A 14948-nucleotide genomic window follows, 5' to 3' on the forward strand; every position below is an offset into this window, starting at 1 on the left:
GGGGGGGGGGGGGGGGGGGGTGGTCTGTAGTTTGAAACCCCTGGATGACCAACGTGACACAGACCCACTGATGTGACCCACTTTGACCTCTGTGACCCACAGGTGAGGTGATGGCCATTGGTCGGAGCTTTGAGGAAGCCTTCCAGAAAGCTCTGAGGATGGTGGACGAGAACTGCGTGGGCTTCGACCACACCATCAAGCCTCTGTCTGAAACGGTAGAGACAACATGTGTGGATTAGTTCTGGACCGTTTTAGTAACCCCCCCCCCCGTACCTGATGGTTCCTCTGTCAGAGTGGTGTGACGTTGGAAACCCATGCTCCCTCTCTCCTCTTTCTCTCCTCCACCCTCTACTCCCCCCCCACAGGAGCTCCAGACTCCCACAGACAAACGCATCTTTGTGCTGGCGGCGGCGCTGAAGGCCGGCTACACCGTGGACCAGCTGTACAACCTGACCAAGATCGACCGTTGGTTCCTGTACAAGATGAAGAACATCACTGACCATGGAAAGCTGCTGGAGACGTACAACCAGGTGAGATGGAATTAACACGCCCTCAAAGAAGGTTGGGGTTTTTATGGTTTTGGTTTTTTTTGCCTCTCGTACAAATGTGGTTTGTTCTTTCAGGATGAGAGTACGATTCCTCCTGAGGTGATGAGGAAGGCAAAGCAGCTGGGTTTCTCAGACAAGCAGATAGCACTGGCTATAGAGAGGTGAGCTGGAGATGTCAGTACTGATGTCAGTACTGACATCAGTACTGACATCAGTACTGATGACAGTAACACAATCACGACACTGGGGCAATGATACGATATATTGCGAAATACTGCAATACTATAGTCATGATGATATATTGCGTGTTTTTTTTTAGTCAAACATTTCTATCATTTCCTGTAGCACTGAACTGGTTGTGAGAAAGCTTCGCCACGATTGGTCCATCCTCCCTGTCGTGAAGCAGATCGATACGGTGGCGGCGGAATGGCCCGCCCACACTAACTACCTGTATCTGACCTACCACGGCATGGAGAACGACCTGGCCTTCGACGACCAGCACGTCATGGTGATCGGCTCCGGTGTGTACCGCATCGGCAGCAGCGTGGAGTTCGACTGGTGCGCAGTGGGCTGCATCACAGAGCTGAGGAAGGTGAGAACCACGGGACGCTCAGGGCTGATGCTTCACACTGAGTTCTACTGTTCCTCTGACCTCTGACCTCTGTTATAGATGGGTTATAAAACCATCATGGTCAACTACAACCCTGAGACGGTCAGCACAGACTACGACATGTGCAACCGCCTCTACTTTGACGAGATCTCCTTTGAGGTGAGGCTCCTCCCACCAACCTGTCTGAGTCCGTTCTTCTTGGTTTAACGGCCTGACAAACTGCCGTTTCTGTCTGCGTCCAGGTGGTGATGGACATCTACGAGAGGGAGAACCCAGAGGGCGTGATCCTGTCCATGGGTGGGCAGCTGCCCAACAACATCGCCATGTCTCTGCACCGTCAGCAGTGCCGCATCCTGGGAACGTCGCCGGAGTTCATCGACTGCGCTGAGAACAGGTTCAAGTTCTCCAGGATGTTGGACACCATCGGCATCAGCCAGCCTCAGTGGAAGGAGCTGTCGGACACCGAGGTGAGGACGTTACCGACACTGTAGGAACCAGTGGCGGGGTGAGAACCTTATGTTTGAACCACGTGACCCTGTGTGTCTCCAGTCGGCTATGAAGTTCTGTGAGACTGTGGGTTACCCCTGCCTCGTCCGTCCCTCCTACGTCCTGAGTGGAGCGGCCATGAACGTGGCCTACGGCGACACCGACCTGAAGAAATATCTGTGCAGCGCTGTGGCCGTGTCCAAGGAGTATCCGGTCGTCATCTCCAAGTTCATCCAGGAAGCCAAGGTCTGGAAAAGGAGTCCAGAACCAGGTCGGTGTTCAAGACAAACGCTGATTCTTTTTGTCTTTACCAGGAGATCGACGTGGACGCCGTGGCGTGTGACGGCATCGTGTTAGCCTTCGCTGTGTCCGAACATGTGGAGAACGCAGGTGTTCACTCTGGTGACGCCACACTGGTGACCCCGCCCCAGGACCTCAACCAGAAGACCATTGAGAGGATCAAGATGATCGTCCACGCCATTGGCCAGGAGCTGCAGGTCACTGGACCGTTCAACCTGCAGCTGATCGCCAAGGTGAGCGCCGGCGTGGAACGTTTCAGCACGATGACCTTTGACGGGTGGTCACTCAGAGGGTCCACAGGTTTAAACCCTAAAGTTTACATGTTTAGTATATTTTGAGAGCCTGCTGAGCCCGACCACCATACGGGGGCAGTGTTGCACAGTAAAGTCCATGCGTGACCAGAACAAACAGACAGGAAACGACAGAACAACAACAGGAACGAAGGAAGTGTTTTGAACAGCTCATCTATGACATCACCTCACCAATGAGCCAAACAGCTGTGAGCCTGAAAGAAGCAAAGGAGGAAAATACTGCCCCCCAATGGAGGAAATCCAACATGTACCAACATAAAGTAGACTCAGGATGTAGGAGCAGTTTTGTAGGAAAGGGAGAAGTGAGACGAAAAGATCAGTCTTCGGCGACTGACCTTTGACCTTTGCTCTGTGACAGGACGACCAGCTCAAGGTGATCGAGTGCAACGTCCGAGTTTCCCGCTCTTTCCCGTTCGTCTCCAAGACACTGGGTGTGGACCTGGTTGCCCTGGCGACACAGGCCATAATGGGGGTGGATGTGGAGCCCGTGGGTCTGATGACGGGGAAAGGCATTGTGGGAGTCAAGGTAGTTATTGACACAGAAAGGATTCGTAGGTAGAAGACGGAGAATCGGCCGTTGAATTTCTTTCCTCCTGTTCCTCAGGTTCCTCAGTTTTCCTTCTCTCGTCTGGCCGGAGCCGACGTGGTGCTGGGGGTGGAGATGACCAGCACTGGGGAGGTGGCCTGTTTTGGGGAGGACAGATACGAGGCCTACCTGAAGGCCATGATCTCCACCGGCTTCAAGATCCCCAAGAAGAACATTCTGCTGTCCATCGGCAGCTTCAAGGTATATTCAGCATGAAGTTTACTGACGTAACTGTAGTTCCACAATGGTCCAGCAGGGGGAGCTCAAAGCAAAGCTTGATCTCACTATCGTTACTTTCATTGACTTTTACAGTTTTTCCATTTTTAGTTTAGTTAGTAATTTGGTCCTTGTTGCATTTGAGGGTTTTTTTATGGTGAGATTTTCTTGTGTGTTTTTGTTTTGTGTGTTTGCAGAACAAGAGTGAGCTGCTGCCCACAGTCCAGACTCTGGAGTCTATGGGTTACGACCTGTACGCCAGTCTGGGCACCGCCGACTACTACACTGAACACGGAGTCAAGGTGACGGGAACGAAACCTACGTGTAGTTTTTCAACTTGAAGTGTAGAAACACTACAGTGTAGATTATACTTATATTAATGATGGTAATAGGGCTGTAAGAAAATATCAATACACTGAAATACATCAGTATCCTCGGTCATCAGTGTATTGATTTTTTTTTTAATTTTATTTATCACCAATTCCCAGTCAGATATTCCTGGTGTTGGTTCATGGTTCATGTTTATGGTTTGGTCACCTGTAGGTGACAGCGGTGGACTGGCCGTTTGAGGATGACAGCGACTGCCCCAACAAGGAGAAGCAGCGCAGCATCATGAACTACCTGGAGGACAACCACTTCGACCTGGTGGTCAACCTCTCTATGAGGAACAGCGGGGGGCGCCGTCTCTCCTCCTTTGTCACCAAAGGCTACAGGACCAGACGCATGGCGGTGGACTACTCTGTCCCTCTCATCATTGACATCAAGTGCACCAAGCTCTTTGTTCAGGTGGGTCTCATCCCCAAATCCCTTCACTCTTCATCCAGCTCATTCAAACTGTGGGCTGCAGACCACCCGCAGCCCGGACAGAACCTCGACGTGGCCCAGTCTGTGGTCATTTGAAAATGAAGAGGGAAAAACGAAAAAGAGGGAAAAAGGTCATTTGAAAATGAAGAGGGAAAAACTGAGAGAGTTACAGTTTGAATGAAGAGACCATGAAGGCAGCACTGGGTAGCCTAGCAACACTGGGTAGCCTAGCAACATGCTATCTTACTGCATCAGTTGTTCAGCGACTTCAGTGGGTTTAATAAACAGTTCTCGGGTCCAGGCTCCGCTCTGTGGTGTTGACTGAAGAGAAAATGTTGTTGGTTTTTTGTTTCTGCGTCAGGCGCTCCGTCAGACCGGCAGTAGACCACCGGTGAAGACGCACATCGACAGCATGACGTCACAGACGCTCGTCCGTCTCCCAGGTGAGTCCCTGCTGCAGGAACTGTTCTGTGCTCGGTCACTGACGTCTGTTAGCGATCGGTTCCTTCAGAGCGGGCCTGTTGTATTTTTTTTCAGGACTGATCGACGTCCACGTCCACCTGCGGGAGCCGGGGGCCACTCATAAGGAGGACTTCTCCTCTGGGACGGCGGCTGCTCTGGCCGGTGGAGTGACCATGGTGTGCGCCATGCCCAACACGTCGCCGGCCGTCACCGATGTGGCCACTCTGGCTTTGGTCCAGAAGGTGTGTCCGTGTTTTATGGACAAACATACTGTATAAATGAATGTAAAATATAAAATGTGACGCCTGTGTGTGGTGTGGTCAGCTGGCCAAGGCGGGCTGCAGGTGTGACTACGCCCTGTATGTGGGCGCGGCTTCAGACAACGCCGCCGTTCTGCCTTCGTTTGCCAGCCAGGCTGTGGGTCTGAAGATGTACCTGAACGACACCTACTCCACTCTGAAGATGGACAACGTCTCCCTGTGGATGGAGGTAACACTTGAGCTGTCCCTTCTGTGATGTCACATGAGCATCATCAAATGTTCTGACTGTCGTCGTGGTATTAGCTGCTAACTTTTAGTCGTCTCTTTGGCTAACTTTAGCCAATCACAGGACGTCATTATGTGACGTTATTTGAACACTGCCCTCTGCTGACATGTGACAGAAACGACATTTTATTATTTTGTGGCTGTGACTTCAGAGAAAATAAAACATGTCGTTTTTTGCTCAGCACTTTGAGAAGTGGCCCAAACACCTGCCCATCGTGGCTCACGCTGAGAAACAAACGGTGGCTGCCATCCTGATGGTGGCGCAGCTCTACCAGAGACCGGTCCACATCTGCCACGTGGCCAAGAAAGAGGAGGTAGAAGACCGATCTTTTATTTTACTTCTAAAAAAGTAAAAACCAAACGGTTGAAAAACTTTCTTTCTTTTTTTTTTTCATTTCTCATCTCTTCCTCTCAGATTATGATCATCCGTGCTGCCAAGCAGAAGGGCATCCAGGTCACCTGTGAGGTGGCGCCGCATCACCTCTTTCTGTGCAAGGACAACGTCCCTGACATCGGCGATGGGCGAGCACAGGTCCGACCCATGTTGGGAGCCCGGGAGGACGTGGAGGCGCTGTGGGAAAACCTGGACATCATCGACTGCTTTGCCACCGACCACGGTGAGTCCACGGACCAGGGGTTTAGAATCTGTTGTTCTGAATAATCTGTGTTCACTTGTGTTTTCATGGTTCATGTGTCATTTTTGGTTTCCTTTTGGTCGTTTAGCGCCTCATTCTGTTGAAGAGAAGAACAGCGAGCGTCCTCCTCCGGGGTACCCAGGTCTGGAGACCATGCTGCCTCTGCTGCTCACTGCCGTCAGTGATGGACGGCTGACCCTGGATGACATCATCAAAAGGCTCTACGACAACCCACGCAAGATCTTCAACCTGCCCGTCCAGGAGAACACCTACGTGGAGGTGTGGAGCCCAGCCAATCAGATGCCAGTTTCTCCAGCACATTCTCTGTGTCCTCCTCAGACTTGTTGTTGTCCTGCAGGTGGACCTGGAGCAGGAGTGGACCATTCCTCAGGCCATGCAGTTCACCAAGTCCAAGTGGACGCCTTTCCAGGGCATGAAGGTGAAAGGTAAAGTCCGCCGCGTGGTTCTGAGAGGAGAAGTGGCCTACATCGACGGACAGGTGAGTGAACGGACGCACAGGCAGAAAAGAAGAAAACAATTGTAGGTGAAGGATTTCTGAGGATTTTTTTTCCCCTCCATCTCTTCCTCTTCGCTTTCCTCCCTCTCCCTCTGGGTCTGTGTCTCAGGTGTTGGTGCCTCCAGGTTATGGTGAAGATGTAAAAACATGGCCGACCACCTCTTCCTCCGCCACCTCCACCTCGTTGTCATCATCATCATCAACCCTTCTTCCGACTGAGCCTGTTAAAGAAACTCCTCTGGTGATGGACAGTCCTTCAGTCAAAGACGACCACAGACCATGACCTGGTTTACTAACTTCAAACTTCTACTTCCTGTGCCCCAGAGTCCAGAACACACTCGACCCACTCCTCCCCGTGAAGCCCAGATACGAACACGAGCCCCGAGTCCTCGCCGCACAATCGGAGAGGGGCGTTACCTGCTGCCACCGCGTGTCCACCGCTCCTCCGATCCTGGATTTCCACCAGGTACTGAAGTCTGCCGTGAGGAGTTCGTGGTTCTGCCGACAGTTTCAGATGTTTGACCTGGTGTGACTTTGTCACCGTGTCCCCGCAGAGTTTATGATGCTGCCCCCTGCTGCTGCCGCTGCTGCTGCTGCTGCTGCTGCCGCCGCCGCCACCTTTGGTGACGGTTACGTTCACCCTCCACCCGTGTCCAGGCTGCTCTCTCCTCAGACCACACCACTTCCAGCTCTCAGTGCACCAGGGTCGCACTTCGCGACCTCGCCCTTCCTGCACCCTCTGATTGGACAGCACATCCTGTCTGTCAAACAGTTCAGTAAGGAGCAGGTAATCACAACTGAAATGTATATGGAATATTATTGAACATGTTGTTTTTTTTTAGTTTGTTCGGCAGCGCCCCCTCACGTCAAAACACTGCTACTACACACACATTTGACCTTAACTTCGTACGCTGTAATTACTGAAGAGAAGCTACAGAATAACAGAGGTTCATTTGTCATGCTCCGAGCCCTGGGGATCAGTACAGCAGTTAGAGTTGATCAGCTGATCAGAGCTGGGTTTTATTACTGCACATGTACAGTATTTTGGTGTTTTTAAATCTGAAATGTGTTTATTTTTTTCGTCCTTTGTTTCAGATCTCACACCTTTTCAATGTGGCCCACACTCTACGTCTGATGGTCCAGAAAGAGCGAAGCCTGGAAATCCTGAAGGTCTGGCTGCTCCTCTGGAAAACCTCTTGTTTACTGCAGTACTGATGTTGTACTCTCAACTTAACCCTGAAATACATCTCCCAGGGTAAAGTGATGGCGTCGATGTTCTACGAAGTCAGCACTCGCACCTCCAGCTCCTTTGCTGCCGCCATGCAGCGTCTGGGCGGCTCCGTGGTCCACTTCTGCGAATCCACCTCGTCCACGCAGAAGGGAGAGACTCTGGCCGACTCCGTCCAGACCATGAGCTGCTACGCCGACGTTCTGGTGCTGCGACACCCGCTGCCTGGAGCCGTGGAGGTGAGTCCTCTGCTACCACGATGAAACACAACTGTCTTAGTTTTGATGCTAATGTCCCTCCTCTTCTCCTCCTCTCCTCCTCCTCTCCTCCTCCCAGAGCGCTTCTCGTCATTGTCGTAAGCCAGTGATCAACGCTGGAGACGGCGTGGGAGAACATCCGACCCAGGCCCTGCTGGACGTCTTCACGATCAGAGAGGAGCTGGGGACGGTTAACGGCATGACGGTGAGGATCGACATCATGATCTGCTGTTTGGCTGGTTCATGTTGTCATGACAACATGTCACTAAGGCTTTTTTGTCGGTTCATGGACTGAAGAAAAAAACTGACATTTTCTTGTTGATTTTTTTTTTTCCTTCTGTCAGATAACGATGGTTGGAGACTTGAAACACGGCCGTACTGTCCACTCCCTGGCCAAACTGCTGACTCAGTACCGCATCACCCTGAGATACGTGTCTCCCAAAAAACTCCACATGCCGGCCGAGATCGTCAACTACGTGGCTTCGAAGGGTATCAAGCAGGTACAGGACAGTGAAGAGACAGCAGGGGGCGACATCATCACCTCCACGTCAAAGTAAAAGTTTAAAATAATATTTGTCGTAAACCTACAGGAAGAGTTTGAGAGCATCGAAGAAGCTCTGCCTGAGACTGACGTCCTCTACGTGACCAGGATCCAGAAGGAGAGGTTCGCGTCTGAGGAGGAGTACAAGGCTGTGAGTCCACTTCATTTACATTTGGCAGACAAATAATGACAGGCCCGTGCACAGCGACGACGACACGAACACAAGTGAATCACAAAGTTATCTCTCGTGTTAGCAGAGTGAAAAAATAAAACTGTGTCTGTGCTGTTGTTCTGTCAGTGCTTCGGTCAGTTCATCCTCACTCCTCACATCATGACTGTGGCCAAGAAGAAGATGGTGGTGATGCATCCTCTGCCCAGAGTCAATGAGATCAGGTGACACTCAGCGGAGGGAAGATACAAACATTCATAGTTTGAATAATTTAACTTTGAAATTCTTATTTTCTTTTCCTCCTTTTCATCTTTCAGCGTGGAAGTGGACACTGACCCCAGAGCTGCGTATTTCCGTCAGGCAGAAAACGGCATGTACATCAGAATGGCCCTGCTGGCCACCGTACTGAGCAGATAGATGCAGGAAATGGATACAGAAATCATGTAACATGACTTTGTCTGAATTAAATTTTGTGATAAATTTTGTTAGGATAAAAAATTGTTTTTTCCCTCTTTTGATCGAACACGCAGGTGAATTATGAAAGGTTTATTTTGTCAGTGGTGGAGGTGTATTTGTTTTAATGTCCAATTTTTAAAAAAGGGAGGAGTAACAGTTACTGTTGGACCAGTGGGAATGTATGTTGTTTCTTTCATATGAAATATTTCTTTCTTTTCTTTTCTTAAATTTCTTAAAACATTTAAATGTACTTTACTGTACATTAGTGGAACTGTGGTGGGTTAAACTTGAGTGGGTTTTTCACACACTGTGTTGGTTAGCAGCTTTTTTTTTTTTCTAGAACATAAATAATAAAAGATAAATGTTTGGATATGTGGTCTGCTTGTTATTGTTAAATATCTGCCAGTCAAAAAATTGTAAAAAAAATAAAAATAAAAGTGATAGTATGTAAATTCAGCAAATGTATTTTCTGAGCAAATTAAAAACACGAATACTTGAATATTTATTTACTTTTAAATTAAAGCGTTATTGTGAGAAATTAGTAGACTTAAGGAGACATTAGCTAAATTCGTATATGAAAGTTCATTTTTCCCAGATGCCTTGAACGTAGCATCACGTCCGGCTTCCCCTGGAAGAAGGAAACGGCAGCGGCTTCTTCCCCGAGACAAGCTGAGGACACGAAGGGACGACCGGCCGCCGCAGCTGGACACCGCTCCCTCACGAGCAGGCCACAGTTAGAGCTTTTACTCAGGAGTGAAGACCTTCGATCGGGTGCATCTATGGTCCAGCTAACCGTGCGGCGAGATTCACATCTTACAGTTTACACAAGGTAACGCCTTACTCCGTTTCTAATTAGCATCTAGCACACGGTTAGCTTCTTCAGTCAGACTACGTAGCTCACGCCAAACCCCATTCAAAATGTTGCCACTTTTAAGATGGACTGGCCTTAGGCAGAAAAACGGAGTCACACAGTGTCTCATAAATCTGTTGTCTGACTGTTACCGTCTCACAAGTGAATTCAGCTTTAATTTCAAACCCATATCTGTAACAATAAGGGCGGTGGCATTGACATGTGAGGCAACATTCTACGAGGATTTGTCGAATTATTGACGCATTAGCGGTATGAGGTCTTCGCCGAGGAGTTTACCACATTCCCTTTGTTGGTTTTATATTGTTATAGTATTGTATCAGTGTATGTTTTATTTACTAATAGTGATGAATCATCAAAATGTGAATGGAGTGTGGCGTGTTTTTGTTTTCCTACCGGTTTGTATTCCCAAAAAAATCTTTGTAGACGTACGCCCACTGACCGTTGTGAATTAGTGTAAAAAAAAAATCTTAAATTTGGTTAAAGAATTCTCTGCAAACCTGACACAGAATATGACGTAGTGTACCTTTAATTACACACTTACACAAAACAAAGACTCAGATTTTATTTAGATACCAGTAAAATACATATAGAATAAGACAAAAACATAGAGAACATAACATACAAACAATAAAATATAAATTCACATATATACCTTGTATGATGGGATAAGATGACATCATCTATTTTTTAAATAAATATTGAAACGGTGCTTGTGCATTTTTTGTTGGTCTCAAACTGTGGCTGTTGTGCAATCTGTCAGCTTCAGGGAGGTGAAGAAATAACCGGCTCTCCACAACATGTTTAAAACCGTCTTCGTTTTTGTCTGGAGTTGTTCACGAGGACCTGCGATGTCAAATAGAAGGAAAAGCTGGTAATCATGTGCCGACAGATTAGCAGAGGATTAGACTTTGACGAGGACGAGGGACGACTACCAAGCTGGACTGGACTGGACTGGACTGTGGGCCTGGAATATCCAATGGTATCGCAGTATATCACAATATATCGTATCGTTGCATCGTGATACGTATCGTATCACCGGGTTCTTATTGTTAAATACAGATACATTGGACAAAGCTGCAGAGAGAACCATTTAAAGGCACAGCTGGAACTGAGCCTTTATGATTGGTTCGTTTGTATGATGGTCACTTGTTTTTTGTTTATCTTACTGATACTAAAGCTCAAAGTCGGACGCTTCTGTCCGGGCAGCTGTGAATGACTGCAGCCTTTGTGATGAACCATGTGATCCTCTGTGTCTGAACAGTTCTCTGTACGAGTTCCTCCTCCTCATCATCATCATCATCATCACCGTAGGCCATGTGTGATGTGCGTAGTGTGTGTGTTTAGTGTCACAGACTTCCTGTTGGGCCACGTCCAATAGGAAGTGGACGGTCACGGCTGATTGGTCCACGGGCAGTTTGCTGGTTGCAGCAGGTTCTCTAGTCTTCACTGGTCTGAGGTGGATGCTGGGAAATGTCCTCGTAGGACTGACCTTCCACCCTGTATCTCTGTGAAGGTCAGAGGTCAACGACTGGACCGGTTTGGTTCTGTCTCTAATCGTTTATTTTTAGGATTTTTTTTAATCTTTTGAGAATCCCTAGGATTTTTTGGTGCTTTTGTTTCTTTGGCCACTATTTACAGGTGGAGCCAACGACCAGTGAACTAGTACTACTGCACTACTACCATGGTATAGTTAGTTTGTCGTGTGTGTGTGTGTGTGTGCGTGTGCTTCAGCCAGACTCTGACATGGACTTAGAAGTGTAATCTGTGAGATCAGCAAAATGTAATCTTCTTTGGTCAATGACCGGGACAACATTGTTTATGAAACCGAATTAGTGTCTGTGTGTGTCTGTGTGTGTCTGTGTGTGTGTGTGTGTGCACCCACAAACCAGCCTCGTCATTGGACTCGGTGCAGATGTCACTTCCTCTTCCTGTCGTTTGGGGAGAGTACTGCTTTTGTACTGTTTTAAAAACTTTGCTGCTGTTGTTCATGAAGTACGAACACCTAATTATCATCTTTGTCACAGTGGCCTCAACGCTGCACAGTAGTTCACTGAAGGAGTTCCACGTCTGACCACAAAGCCTGATCCAACACGCTTCATGTAGGACTTCATTGGTAGCCAACAGAAACCAGACGTTTGTTCGTCTACCAACACGCCGTCACATGATCTCTGACGGAGCGGCGCTCTCCTGACAATTATGGATAACTGTTTGTTTCTCTTTTTTTTTTCTCTCCTCTCCGGTCGACAGAGGTGAACCATGGCTGAACCCAACGCTGCCCGTCCCCACAGGAAGATGTCCACAGCTGGGGAGAGTGTGTACAAAGTGCTGGGCCTGGAGAAGGGAGCGAGCGCCGAGGACATCAAGAAAGCCTACAGGTGGGTCATGTGACAGATTACGCCGCTCTTCATTGTGACCCGTTCCACAGGATTACTTCCTGCAGATTAGACACAGTGGTCAGTCCTTCACCAGTCGATCGTCTTGACCACAAATGAGAAGGTTAACCCTTTATTTAACCGTCGTCATGGCCGTGGTGCAGCGGCGCTCTGGTCTCTGCTCCGTACAACACAGTCCTGCCTGGGCTGGGATTTGAACAGGCAACCATCTGGTTACAGGCCGGCTCCTTTAACAGAAGTTTTTCTGTGAAATCTCTGGGTTAATGGGATTTTTATGGCTGAGCTGAAAATGAAAAGTAGAAACTGATGACAGGATGTTCCCGTGTGACGTGTGCTTTCAGAAAACTAGCGCTGAAGTACCATCCTGACAAGAACCCCGAGAACCCAGAGGCCGCAGAGAAGTTCAAGGAGATCAACAACGCCAACTCCATACTGAACGATGAGACCAAGAGGAAGATTTACGACGAGTACGGCTCCATGGGCCTGTACGTGTCCGAGCAGTTCGGCGAGGAGAGCGTCAAGTACTACTTCCTCATGTCCAAGTGGTGGTTCAAGGTGGGTGCAGCTGCCGCCTGGTTCTCACACCGTGGTCCCCTGGGCTGACTTCAGGGTTGTCGGTTCATCTCTGTGTGCAGGGCCTGGTGTTGTGTTGTACACTGTTCACCTGCTGCTGCTGCTGCTGCTGCTGCTGCTTCTGCTGTGGCAGGTGTAAACCCCCCGACGACGACAACTACCAGTACGTGGACCCTGAAGACCTGGAGGCCCAGATCAAAGCAGAGCAGGATGGAGGTACGAGGCTGTCAACTGAGCGTGTGTGTGTGTGTGTGGGGTATATTGTTTTTGTATATTTTGTATATTTTGTCTTCCGTGCCTCTGTGGAACTTCCTCTGGTATTTTAAGGATCTTTTTGTTGCACGTGTAAATTAAACTTTTCAGTAAATCAATGGAGGAAGCAACCCTTCATGTTGACCACTAGGGGTGGTGTTGCCCTCTGAATTTATTAATCATTTTTCCTCAGGTTACATTTATATTTCCTTCCTTCCATCGAGTCAGTTAATGAATATATTTGTCGACAGGGAGCACAGTAATCATAGGCCAGCCCACAGCCAGTGTGGCTCCACAGAGCCCCGAGGGCCAGAGTCAGCCCATTCCCATGCCGATGCCCATGCCTCCGCCCGAGCCCCAGTCTCTGACCTCACCTGGTGCAGCGGGGGAGGAAAACCCCGGGGAGACTTTACCAGAGTCTAAGTGACTCGTAAGAGCTGCGTCCTCGTCGTCGTCCTGTGTGTGTGGCCTGTGCTCCATGTTGTCGTTGTTTTGGTTTTTTTTCTTGTACCGGGAACGCCTGACTGCACTACTCTGCTTCACCACACGGACGTCACAGTTCGCCCACGCTGTCCAGTCCCTGCTTGGTGTTGCTGTCCATCTGCTTGTCATCACTCAGAAAACCACCGGTCACCACATGAGCTCTGTCGCACTGACCCCCCCTCCACCCCGCCCCCCCCCCATGCCTCGTACTAACTGCTTGACTTTCATTCATCTGAAGAACCACAGCATGTGGGTCTCATGTCCACCACTGACCTTTGTCACAGTCTCTGCAAATGCTTTTGTTTCATGGTTTCAAACCCATGACCTGATGTCATCGTTCAGCACTTTAATTTTCCCAGAGTTCTTTGGTTTGAAGTCAACGGAACGTTTGCTGTTTTCTCTCGCAGGGCGGTGACAGAGGGGGAGGAGCCTCAGTCTGCAGGAGCAGGTAAGACCGTGTGACCGTGTTTGTGTTTATCTGTAAAGTTGGCCTTGAAGTTCGTCCATTCAGGTCTAAATGTAAGAATTCAAACGTTAGAATTAATTTAAACTCTGACTCAACTGATTAAAAACAGTTCCTGGGTCAGGGTTCAGGGTCTGGTTTGTTTTTGTCCAATCAGACGGCGTTTTAATGATGACAATTTTGTTATAACCATATTTTGGTTAATTTATGAAAATGAAATTCTTCTCTCTGCTGACACCTGCTGGTCTTGTAAGGAACCACCCTGGGTTCCCTGAACAAAGACCATTTTGAACAGAAACTAAAACTTGTCTTTTCCACCTTCTACATTCCTCTGTTTTTGTTTTTGTTTTTTAATTTTCACTCTTTTCCTCCTGTTTCACACGTTCAGCCACCTTCACCATCCAGCCACATCCGACTGCTGCCAGCCTTCAACCAGCCCACGACCACCCAGTGTACTGAGCCTCTAACCTGCTCTGTCTCACCTCCGGACACGTCTCCACAGGTGGACGATCGTTGTCCCTCCACTGGACGCGAGCCGTGGAAATGAAACCACTAATTCCAGAGGCCTGTTGTGTCTGGACGTGTGTGGCTGCTGTTTAAAGACTCGCCTCCATCTTTCGTTCCGGGGGGCGCTCCGGTTCAAAGAGCTGACCCGCATCTGCTTCATGAATGTCATTGTTTTGTTTTGCTCAGTCAGTCATGTGACAGAGGGCAGGAAGAAGACAGGAGACCAGGACTGGACTCTGTTGGTTCTGAGACTTTATTCTCTTTTTCTTTTGTACCTTTTTACCAGTTTACGTGAACTTGGCCTCTGTGGACGTTTGAGAATCATAGAATCATCTTCTCTACGGAATCAGACGACGCCCACCTGAGGCCAGAAACCTGACTCTTTTTTTTTCTTTTTTTCGTCCTGTACTGGGACTCGGTCCTCAGTTCAACTCCTGTCTCTGTCCTCCACTGTCCGAACTTTCAGTCCAACTGTCACGATGACGACTTGAAACGTTTGAGGCCAAACCTGGGGCGGCGGCGGCGGCGTGGATTTCTCTCCCACTTCCTGTGCATGTGTGATGTTTCTGTGTGAATGCATGCTGTGCAGAACTGGACTCACTCCCCTACTGAGAACCTCACCTGCAGGAAGTAGAACAGTCTGCGGTTCCACACAAACCTGTACAGAAACACGAACCAGCTAACGTAACGTCATGTGCCAATCTGGACTGTCCAAATATACATAGACATACATGT

At 48.8% G+C, this 14948-nt stretch overlaps 2 protein-coding genes across 4 annotated transcripts in view; both read left to right on the forward strand.

Moving 5' to 3' along the window:
- Nucleotides 1-9041, forward strand: part of cad (carbamoyl-phosphate synthetase 2, aspartate transcarbamylase, and dihydroorotase) — a 15279-nt gene extending 6238 nt beyond the window's left edge. The window contains exons 16-44 of the mRNA XM_008313536.3: nt 94-215; nt 366-530; nt 624-709; nt 894-1140; nt 1219-1317; nt 1401-1625; nt 1708-1890; nt 1959-2177; nt 2614-2781; nt 2860-3042; nt 3255-3359; nt 3601-3843; nt 4223-4304; nt 4399-4565; nt 4648-4812; nt 5051-5182; nt 5284-5485; nt 5592-5782; nt 5862-6002; nt 6130-6261; nt 6345-6486; nt 6575-6807; nt 7116-7190; nt 7275-7487; nt 7585-7710; nt 7850-8005; nt 8096-8197; nt 8345-8439; nt 8533-9041. Coding sequence (XP_008311758.1) covers nt 94-215; nt 366-530; nt 624-709; nt 894-1140; nt 1219-1317; nt 1401-1625; nt 1708-1890; nt 1959-2177; nt 2614-2781; nt 2860-3042; nt 3255-3359; nt 3601-3843; nt 4223-4304; nt 4399-4565; nt 4648-4812; nt 5051-5182; nt 5284-5485; nt 5592-5782; nt 5862-6002; nt 6130-6261; nt 6345-6486; nt 6575-6807; nt 7116-7190; nt 7275-7487; nt 7585-7710; nt 7850-8005; nt 8096-8197; nt 8345-8439; nt 8533-8632 — 4499 coding nt within the window. The 3' untranslated portion in view covers nt 8633-9041. The remainder of the gene's footprint in view (nt 1-93; nt 216-365; nt 531-623; nt 710-893; nt 1141-1218; nt 1318-1400; nt 1626-1707; nt 1891-1958; nt 2178-2613; nt 2782-2859; nt 3043-3254; nt 3360-3600; nt 3844-4222; nt 4305-4398; nt 4566-4647; nt 4813-5050; nt 5183-5283; nt 5486-5591; nt 5783-5861; nt 6003-6129; nt 6262-6344; nt 6487-6574; nt 6808-7115; nt 7191-7274; nt 7488-7584; nt 7711-7849; nt 8006-8095; nt 8198-8344; nt 8440-8532) is intronic.
- Nucleotides 9042-9279: 238 nt separating this feature from the next.
- Nucleotides 9280-14323, forward strand: dnajc5ga (DnaJ (Hsp40) homolog, subfamily C, member 5 gamma a). Of its 3 annotated transcripts, XM_025056802.1 has the most exons (8): nt 9280-9500; nt 11567-11641; nt 11790-11917; nt 12277-12490; nt 12571-12724; nt 13012-13190; nt 13651-13691; nt 14095-14323. In XM_025056802.1, exons 3-6 carry the CDS (start codon nt 11799-11801, stop codon nt 13185-13187), a joined length of 663 nt encoding a protein of 220 aa, XP_024912570.1. In that variant the 5' UTR covers nt 9280-9500; nt 11567-11641; nt 11790-11798; the 3' UTR covers nt 13188-13190; nt 13651-13691; nt 14095-14323. The 3 variants fall into 3 exon arrangements, with proteins under 3 accessions (XP_024912570.1, XP_016889050.1, XP_008311757.1); XM_008313535.3 differs by lacking the exon at nt 11567-11641 and having other exon boundaries at nt 9281-9500; XM_017033561.2 differs by lacking the exons at nt 11567-11641; nt 13012-13190.
- The last annotated feature ends 625 nt before the right edge of the window (nt 14324-14948 follow it).

Source organism: Cynoglossus semilaevis, chromosome 7 (assembly GCF_000523025.1).
Source record: "Cynoglossus semilaevis isolate Cse_v1.0 chromosome 7, Cse_v1.0, whole genome shotgun sequence".
Lineage (NCBI taxonomy): Eukaryota > Metazoa > Chordata > Actinopteri > Pleuronectiformes > Cynoglossidae > Cynoglossus > Cynoglossus semilaevis.